General features: G+C 40.0%; 1 protein-coding gene across 2 annotated transcripts in view; it reads right to left on the bottom strand.

Annotated features, from left to right (window-relative positions):
- Positions 1–6,032: 6,032 nt before the first annotated feature.
- CCAR1 (cell division cycle and apoptosis regulator 1) overlaps positions 6,033–9,841 on the bottom strand; it is a 43,289-nt gene continuing 39,480 nt past the window's right edge. For both annotated transcript variants that reach the window (XM_054033373.1, XM_054033372.1), the window contains exon 25: positions 6,033–6,866. In XM_054033373.1, the coding sequence (XP_053889348.1) occupies positions 6,807–6,866 (60 nt within the window). In that variant the 3' untranslated portion in view covers positions 6,033–6,806. The remainder of the gene's footprint in view (positions 6,867–9,841) is intronic.

Genomic DNA, 9,841 nt, shown 5'->3' with positions numbered 1-9,841 from the left:
AGTCCTAGGACATGTGGTGGTTGCAGATATTGAATTAAGAACCCTTCTGTTCTTAAGACATTAGATACTGACGCCAAGAGTGAAATCTGAAAAACACTTCAAGCTAAATGTTACCAATATTTAAAAAGTTCATCAGAATTATCAAAATTATGGCTGACTACATTACTTCCTCATTTTGACTTTATTCTAGGAGTTAGGTACTGTATCTAAACAGGGCATCAGTTCCCCTTGTAAATAATATTAGGGTCACTAGATGGCACTACTGCAGCTGGTATTGCATGCTCTGTTTATCTGAATGTATAAATGCAAGCAACACCATCCCCCATTTTTGTCAATGGGTAGCTGAGATCTGCATCTGGATGAAAATCAGCTGACTAAAACCAAACCAAACCAAGACAAAGATGATGTTGGTAAGAAAAGGGAAATAATCTGAGGAACTCTAACAGTGCAATGTAGCCTAGCAGATAGCGCACTGGACTAGGATAAAGATGACCTAGTTTCTAGCTCTGGCACTGGCCTGCTGGTTGACATTAGGCAAGTCAATTCACCTCTACTGTGCCAGTTTCCCCATCTATTTAATTATCCCCATTTTACTTACCTCCTTTGTAAAACCCTTTGAGATCTAATGACGAAAAGAGCTAGATATTAATTTCTCTTACTATCAAATGCATCTGCCCCCACATTGCTAAATCAAAGAGCAGCCTCGGAGTTTTTAGAATCCTCAGTGCTGTTGCATCCTCAAACAACCATGGTAGCAAAAAAGCAAACCCCCGCTCCTCCAAAATACCAAACCAACCTCACTTTCATCCATGACTGGCCAGAAGATTGCACTCATTTATCAGGCAGACATGGCCAGTGTAATCCATGCCTTTATGTTCTTCTGCTTGATTACTGCAACTCGTATCTAGGAATGAAGCCTCACACTGAAAAATCTCCAGTGATATAAAATGCAGCAGTCCATTAACAACTGTGACCATGAACATATCACTTTGTTGCTCTACTCTCTTCACTTCCTTCCCATTGAATACAGGCTCCAGTTCAAGTTCTTTTTCTGGATATTGAAAGCCTTCACAGGACTGGCCCTACCCAGCAGAGAGAGACTCTTTCCTACCATCACCTCCCACAAATAGTTAGATTCTACTGGAACAATTCGTTGACCAATGTGGGAGATTCACAAGTGCAGGAGACAAAACTTTCACAGAAACTGGACCTCCATCATGGCACTCAGTTGTAAAAGAACAATCAAGCTTGTGGAGATAAATGCAAAATTAATTCATTCAGTTTAGCTTTGCCACAATAAATTCATCACACGCCACACCCACTCTCCCACACCAACCTATAAACTAATCACGTTATTTCTCATACAGGCTGCCAAGGAAGAGTGATCATTATTTCCAATATTAAGTATAAGGAAAGTGCTCAAATACAACAATGATGGGGGTGATGCAAGTACTCAAATAGAAGTGATAGTAATCTGAATTCTATTTCCAGTCATTGCTGCTTGGTGTGTGCTTCACAAACCGTATGAGATAGTTGTTTGTTGTAGTATCAAAGAGTTCTTTGTTCAAGCTAGTAACCTGCCATGGAGGGGCAAAAACTAAATGGCAGCAAATACTAAGCAAGCAAATCAGATCAAGGTCAGTATTTTTCTGTACTGTTTTGGGGAAGCAGGATGAAGAGAACTGAACTATTATTAATTGGCAAGTTAGTGGTGCAGAGGATTGCTGAAATATACATACAGCTATTTGGGGGGAAAAAGGGAATTGCCTTCACTTCTCATAAGCCCCATACATTTTCTTCACATCCTTAACTACGGTATATACAATATGGGTTATTCCGATGTAACATCTGTTAAAGATAGCAAAGATTTAACAAAGTCTAGTAAGAAAAACTGGTTTTCTACATTCCAGATCCTGACTCCAAAACACAAAAGCAAAATAGTCAAACTTCTGCAAAACATCAGGATGACCATAGACAGTGTTACACGTACTTTATGGAAGATACGTTTTGATATCAGAACTATTTTACTGTAATGTTTTCAATGAAACAGATTTTTATATAGATAACTATATAAACTGTATTGTAGAAGTTTGTTTGGGGAAAGCTGGAGATTTTGGCAACTGGTAAGGGAGCATTTATTATTTATACTATTTTTATTATGGTAGTACTTTGAATATGTCTACATATCACTGTAAACCTAGGCTCAGACTCAGGTTTGAGCCCAAACCTCCCTACCATCCACACACAAAACCACCTGACTCAGGCTTAGCAAGCACTCAAGTCCTAGGACGCACCTGTGGGGGTGAGTTGAGGTCTGAGTGCTGCTGAGACTCTGGTCCAAGCCCTGTTATTTTACAGGTGGGTGCAACTCAAGCCCCAGACGTGAATCAGAAGGTCCACATAGTACAGCATGGATGCATTAGCATGGTTGAGAGACCTGTGTCCAGAAATTATAAACCCAGTTTACCATGCAGCGTGGGCATTCAATCATGGGCTTTAAAATACTGAATCCACAAGCATGGATCCACAATACAGCGCAGACCATTCAGAGGCCTCAGTCAAGGCCCTTTTTTCCCCTAAGTGCTGAACAACTGTCCCTATCATGGAAAACTTACACTCTTAAAAGAAAAAAAAAAAAAAAAAAAAAAGAGAAAGAGGAGGAATAGAATAGAATAGAACAGAAACAAACAGGCACGTCACGTTAGTTCCATTTTTTTTTTGCTCCCAAAGCCAAAGTGTGGAGGAGCGGGGGGAAGGCAATAATAAAAATATGCACAATATTTATATATTTTATATATTAGCTGAATGTTTCTGATAAACCAATCAGCAGTGAAAGTTATTCATATTTTTTAAAGTCATTTCTCAAGGGTCAGAATTAGTTCACCTTAAAGTGTGAACGGGAAGTTCACTACTCAGAGCAGTAGTTACAATCCATCTGCAGACTCAGCTCTGTATTTGTTTAGTCAAATCATTTTTTAGATTATCTTCTCAAACAAGCTTATATCTGGAGAACAATTCCACATCAAAGAGTGAACTTTGCAGCATGAAATCACAAAATACACAGGACCCTACCCATAAATAGCATCTCTACAGTCCCAAAGGATGAGCTGAAGAGTGTAGGGAAAGAGGCAACAGTCACCCACACACAATAGTCTGTTGTGGTGCTGCACAAGCATTGAGACAAAGTATATCAGTAGAATCAAGGACAACAATGTGGTTTAATGTCACCATCATGGTTTCCAACATGCAAGTCCCCATCCATGTGCTGTCTTCACTTGTCTTTGTCCCCTCCTACTGCAGCTCAGCGTTTCTCTCCTCCATTTTTCTTCTGAGTATCTCTGAACCTCCAAAATGTGTCGGCTAAAGGCAACTGTTCACATGTTATTTTTGTGTATGTACAACTGTGGCCTTACAGCTAAAAATTATATACTTTTACAATTTCTTTATTGCAATAAGTGTACAGTATATGCAAGTTTAGTTTTATTCTAGTGTACTTTGCTTATATCTCAGTATTAAAATACTGAGCATTCATAATTCTTTTATCATTCACAGACATCCATTAGCTTGGACGTTACTCAAGAATTAGATTTACTCATTTAAATTCATAATGGACGCTACTCAGACATATCCCCTTATGTGGGGCTCACTCCCTCTGCTGGACTGCTGCATCACCATACTGACTAGGGTGATCAGACAGCAAGTGTGAAAAATCAGGACAGGAGAAGGTGGGGTAATAGGAGCCTATATAAGAGACCCAAAAATCAGGACCGTCTCTGTAAAATCGGGACATCTGGTCACTCGAATACTGACCAAGATTTATCCTGCTTCCCAGAGCAAGAGCAGCTTTAGATTCACTGCTTTCTACAACAGAGCTTTGGAATGTGAACATTTCTTCTAGAAACTGCCCAGAACTTCAAATGAATTGGATTTTCAGTAAGTGGAACCTGTTGATAAACGATTTCAGGCAGCTTGAGAATTGTGCCTGCTGACAACAGATATACCCTCCTTGATGAAGATCACAGAAATGAGAGCTACAGAGAACAATGGACGAGATACTTAAAGCAGACTATGGAATGCAGGTGTAGCAACCTGCAGGGAACCTGGAAGAGCAGAGGTGGCAGAAGGGAAGACTTCAGAAGGGGCACTATTAAGTCAGTCTGTATGCTCATTGCTAGAATGGTAGCTGCAGTTGCAGCATCTCTGTAAATAGTTCTCTTAATAAAGAGCCAATTTAGTTTTAGAAATATGGGATCCTTTACAATGAATGGAAGATGATGTGTCCAAATCCCCACTGTTGGGATCTTACCCATTTCCCCAATAATTGAGGAGTGCTCCCTGCAATACATTTGCATTCTTTCCAGTCTAATTGAGCAAACTCAATTCATAGTGGAGTTTTCACTACTTTCCTTACAAAGATCATTCTGGTAAAAGATTAGGGAAGAAAATTCTGCTGTTCATCCTCAGTTTTCCACCCCCAGGGCTCCAGTGTTTGGCTAGCCTCTGTATACACAGCAATATATTTTCTTCAAACAATTTGTCTCATTCTTCTTGCCTTTCAGTTTCCTTTCTGGTAAAGAAGTACCCAGAACCGTTCATAGTATTATAGATGTGGTCACATCAAAGCATAAGGCGGACTATAACCATTCTGGCCCGTGACACAATTCTTCTCTTTATAAGTCAACCATCTTATGTTGCCTTCCTCACAGGACTGAGATAAAGCTTGATTATGTTATGTTTGTGAATGCTTTAAGATCTTCACATGATAAGCACCCTAAAAGCCTAAGGTAAATTATTCTCACAGATGTTTCACCCCTACCCACATCACCACCTTGGTCTTTTCTTGATTGATTTAAAGTGAACTAGCTTTTCTGAGGTGTTTGTGAAGGTTCCATTTTCTTCCCCAATCATGGATTTAATAACTTTTAGGATACTATATAGCAGTTGTTAAACACTTCTTTTGAAAAAATTAAAACAAACTGACTTTTTCCTCTCCTTAGTCCATTATGAAAGCATAGTGTGCAAAATCTTTAGTTTTAAAATTCAGTGGCGACACAATGTATTGGCCAAACTGTACAAAGGTAAAAGTATGAACATGTATTTTTAGCCACTGAAGAATTTTAGCCAGTGAAGCTTTTATCAAAGTCTATTAAAATTTCATTAGGTTGTTTATAAGAATGATTTCATTATTGTCCTTGTTAAATAAAACCTGACTGAAAAAGGCAAGAAATAGACTTTTCATCTTTTTACTCACTTTGTGTGCATGTTTAATGCAAGTTAATTACTGCCTGTCTTGATTATAGGACTTTGCTTTTTAAAACAAAATACTAAAAAGCTATTTAAGATGTTGCATATACTATTTAATCTTAATTGAAATAAAACAAGAGGGGGGAGTTTTTGCATGCTATTTTAATGGTTAAGAACATTGCACTAGTTTGGCTTCAAATAACCAAAACACAAACAAGTGATAAAAGCACTGACTTTTTTTTTTTTTTTTTTTTAAACAAAACAATTTCAGGCATTGTAATGCATTTTTTAAGGAGCCACATGAGTTTTATGTAGGTTATTTATACATATTATGGCACTTTGATTCTTTTAACAGGTTATTTAGTTACCCAGGATAGGTAGGTACAAAATTGTTGGCTAAAATTCTCCATTCTAGCAAGAAAAAACTATTTGTCTACCCCCAACCTTTTTTTTTCCCCCCTCTGAAAGTTTTCTGAAAAGATGCACCAAACTATGATTTCGGATACTTCATATTTGTTTTGTTGCCACTGACAAAGATGCCAAGTCAACTTTTAAATTTAGATCCCTGGTAATTTATTAACACTAACACACACACACACACACACACCTCAACCACTACCATCAAAACAAAAACTGTCCTGCCCCTTATAATTTAATATTCTTCTGGAGGGCTGTTTCAATCTTAGAAGGAATTACACAAGCTATGAAAGAAGTCAAATTCGAGTAAAGGAGACAATTTAAAATGGTAGCATTTTCTCCAGGTAAAGCAATTATATGACATCCACTGGCCTGGTATCCAACCATACATTTTAATACACCGCATTTGTTATTTAAAAAGTAGCATATATATCAATCCAGAAATAAGAACAGTTAAAGGAACACAAATGACGTACATTAAAACAGGCCTGTATATTTTCATATAAATCCCACAGCCCTACCAACACTGTAGAGGGTTTCTATTGCTTTCTTAATTCATCTGAACTACTATATATTGTGAGGCTTTTAATAGGAGCAGCCTTGGGGGGGAAATTACAATTGGAAGGGAAAACAAAGTTATGACAAGTAAAAAAAATTCAAGCATTTTTAAAAAAAAATCTTTACTTGCAAAATTAAGCCGCATGCTATTGTATGATTTATATTTAAATTTAAAAAGACTAATTAGACAAATAAAAATAAAACCCTAAAAATGGCAATTCTATAAATAATGAACATTTTGATTTCACTAGACTTTAATGAAAAACCATTTGGTAATTAAATACTTCCTACTGTCCATTAGGTTGATGAACTTTATTAGGGTTAAAACTATAACAAAGTTCATCCTAAAACATTTTGCAATGCAAAATTATTTTCTCTCAAGGAGTGTCTAAATAAATTGAATGCTATGAATTACAAGCAATCTTCAGAAGCTGACTCACATTCATAAAACTTTATACATCTTTTTAGAACTAAGAAATTTATACTACTAAAAAAAAAAAATCAAACATGCATCACTTCCATACATTCTGATATCATGATTTATATTACATTATGTAACACCTTTCTTCTAAACAGCAGCAGTTTTATCATACATTTGCTCCATTTTCTTTGGATTTTTGATCTTTATCTTCATTCTTTACAATATCCTATAAAAAGGGGAGAAAAGGCAGTAGCGTAAGTTCTGTTAGCAGTATCCCTAAACTAAGCTGGAAACCAATTTAAAGGGCCTATAAACTTAAAATGAAAACAAGGTATACTGTTTTAACTTGTTAAAATATCAGGTGTGTTTTATGAAAACTATTATTTCTAAGTTGCAACACAATTCCTTTCTGAAAAATTAAGGGCCCACAGATTAAGCTAGGCACAAAATTAGGTCTATTTAAATTACTTGTTTTATATTCCCATGGATTTTTTTTTTTAAAGAAACCAAAAACATCTAGAGCAGGGGTTGGCACGCGGCTCACCAGGGTAAACACCCTGGCGGGCCGGGCCAGTTTATTTACCTGCTGACGTGGCAGGTTCGGCCAATCGCGGCCCCCACTGGCCGCGGTTCACTGTCCTGGGCCAATGGGGGTGGCGGGATGCGGCACGGGCAAGAGATGTGCTGGCTGCGGCTTCCCGCTGCCCCCATTGGCCCAGGACAGTGAACCGCGGCCAGTGGGGGCTGTGATCGGCCGAACCTGCCGCATCAGCAGGTAAATAAACTGGCCCGGCCTGCCAGGGTGCTTACCCTGCCGAGCCACGTGCCAAACATTGCCGACCCCTAATCTAGAGTGCAATGTTTTGCAACCCAAACAGTGTTACCACATGCCAGTATATGAGAATCTGAAAGTGAAACTGACTAAATTGGCTTGTTTATTTTCATTGTTCAAAATAAGTAAAATGTAAAAACTAAACAAACATGAACAGTAGAAAGCAAATTGGATTCTTAAAATTCAGTTTTAATGATCTAATATGCTGTTTTTAACACGTTAATTACATTTAAAAAAATAACTTTCTTTAAATGACTGGGTCCATTCAGTTACTGATCATCTTCCTCATGTGCAAGTAGTACTCCTGAGGGCATTCTGCGCCCAAAAATTAAAAATTCTGTACCAAAAAATTAAAATGTGTGTGCACAGTATTTTAAAATTCTGCACATTTTATTTGTCAAATAAATGTGTAGCTCCAGCATGGCATTAGGGAGCACATGCCACTGACTGCACAAGGTGTGCAGCTCCCCCACCCCAGACACTGACTCAGCAGTGAGGCTGCACCCAACCCTGACAGCACAAGGACTGGGCTGCCCCAGAAACACCACCCCCCCTCCTCCCCCACCCCAATGCCATATACACCAGGTGTGGGCTGGCAGGCTCAGCAAGGCAGGATCCAAGTGTGGAGGGGCTTAGCATGGGGGGATCCATGTGGGGATTGAGAGGGTTCTGTGTGGGGCAATCTGGGTGCAGGCGGCTCAGTGGGGGATCCGGGTGCAGGAGGGCTCTGGATGCACAGGGGCTTGTTGGGGGGTTCTGGGTGCAATGGTAATGGGACTCTACAGGGGGGTCCAGGTGAAGGTGGTTGGGGCTCAGCATGGGGGGGTCTGGATGTGGGGGGGAGAGTTCAGCAGAGGTGTCTGGGTGTGGAGGGCTCAGTGGGGTGGGGATCCAGGTGCAGCTGATTGGCCTCAGTGGGGTAGGGATCTGGGTGTGGGTGGCTCATCGGGGCGGTGCAGGGGGAGTGGGGCTCATCGGGGTGGGGGGGTGTTCTGAGTGCAGGGGGGAGAGGATCAGTGGGAGGGTCTGGATATGAGGGGGTCTGGATGAACAGGGGTTGGGTGGGTGGGGGAGTAGCTCCCTGTACAGGAATCCCTCCCCTTGCAGCTGAGGAGCGATGGGTGCAGGAAGCAGGGGTGGGGGGAGTTTGCAGAGCTTCCTACAGTTGGGGGAGAAATCTGGGGGTGGGTCTGACCCAGCCCCAGATGCCGTGCAGAGGAAGAGGAAGTCCCATCCTCTCCAGCCAGGACTAGCAGCTGAGCCTGGCGCAGGGTAGGGAGCCAGGTCTTCCCCAGTCCCACCCCCAGCCTCAGTGATTTACCTCTCTGCTGGCTGCCCTGGGCACCTAAAACTGCTGGGGAGGGTCGCATGACCACTCTTGTGGCTTCCCTTTGCTTCCCCATCAAAAAGTCATTTTTCTGCAGGGAAGCAAAGAAATCTGCAGGGGACATAAATCATATGTAGTTGTGCAGGATTCCCACAGGAGTAAAGTAGGAGATTCAGAGGTCAACACCATATCTAAGTAGCAGCTTCTGTGAGCTCTTCCACAGAGACATTGCTTTGGTGAAAAATTGTGGAGAAACTACCATCTCTTCATGGATAAAGTTGAAGCTAGCTTTCCTTTATAAGTCTGACTTTGTCTATTGCCCTCATCTTCAAAACTACAATTCTCCTGAAATGTCACTTATACGATTTTATGGTAGATTAGAATTTTTCTGGTAAATCAAACAAATCTGGCATGTTTCCAATCTTTATTTGTTAATGGACCCTTCCAAGATGCCATATGGTGTCACTGAATCAACGTATAGCTGAAACCAAGGAACTTTTGAGTTCTAACATCACCACTGCCACTAAGTGTCAGCAATAGCCTACATTTATTCAAGCATTATAACATCCCAGTCAAGTAGATAAATAATATCATTCCAATTATAAATAAAGTGAAACTGATGTTTATATATGTAAGCTACTTGTCCAAGGCCACAAAGGAAGTTACTGTCACAAACAGGATTAGACTCCAAGCCTCCTGACACCCAAAGTTCTAGGCCTTATTCACCACACCACAATGCCTCCCATGCAAGTCTCTGGAAATACTCTACCTACCTACATCACAAGGATTCCCATATGATCCTTTTACTCAACATAGGATTAAAGGTGGTGTATGGGACAGATTTCAACCAGTGGGTGATATGAAGGCAGAATTACTGTGGTTTTAGATACCTGAACTGTTACTTTTCATAGATAAGGTTACACCTTAAAATAGTTTCCTGGTTTTCAGATTTGTTTTTAAAAACTACACCACTCTATTAATATTTTTTACTTAAATGACCAATATGTATTTACAGCCTTAACTACAGATTAATATGTACATT

This window comes from Malaclemys terrapin, chromosome 7 (assembly GCF_027887155.1).
Source record: "Malaclemys terrapin pileata isolate rMalTer1 chromosome 7, rMalTer1.hap1, whole genome shotgun sequence".
NCBI classification, from domain to species: Eukaryota; Metazoa; Chordata; order Testudines; family Emydidae; genus Malaclemys; species Malaclemys terrapin.
The sequence above is the reverse complement of the archived record's forward strand: the minus strand, read 5'-3'. Positions and strand labels throughout refer to the sequence as shown.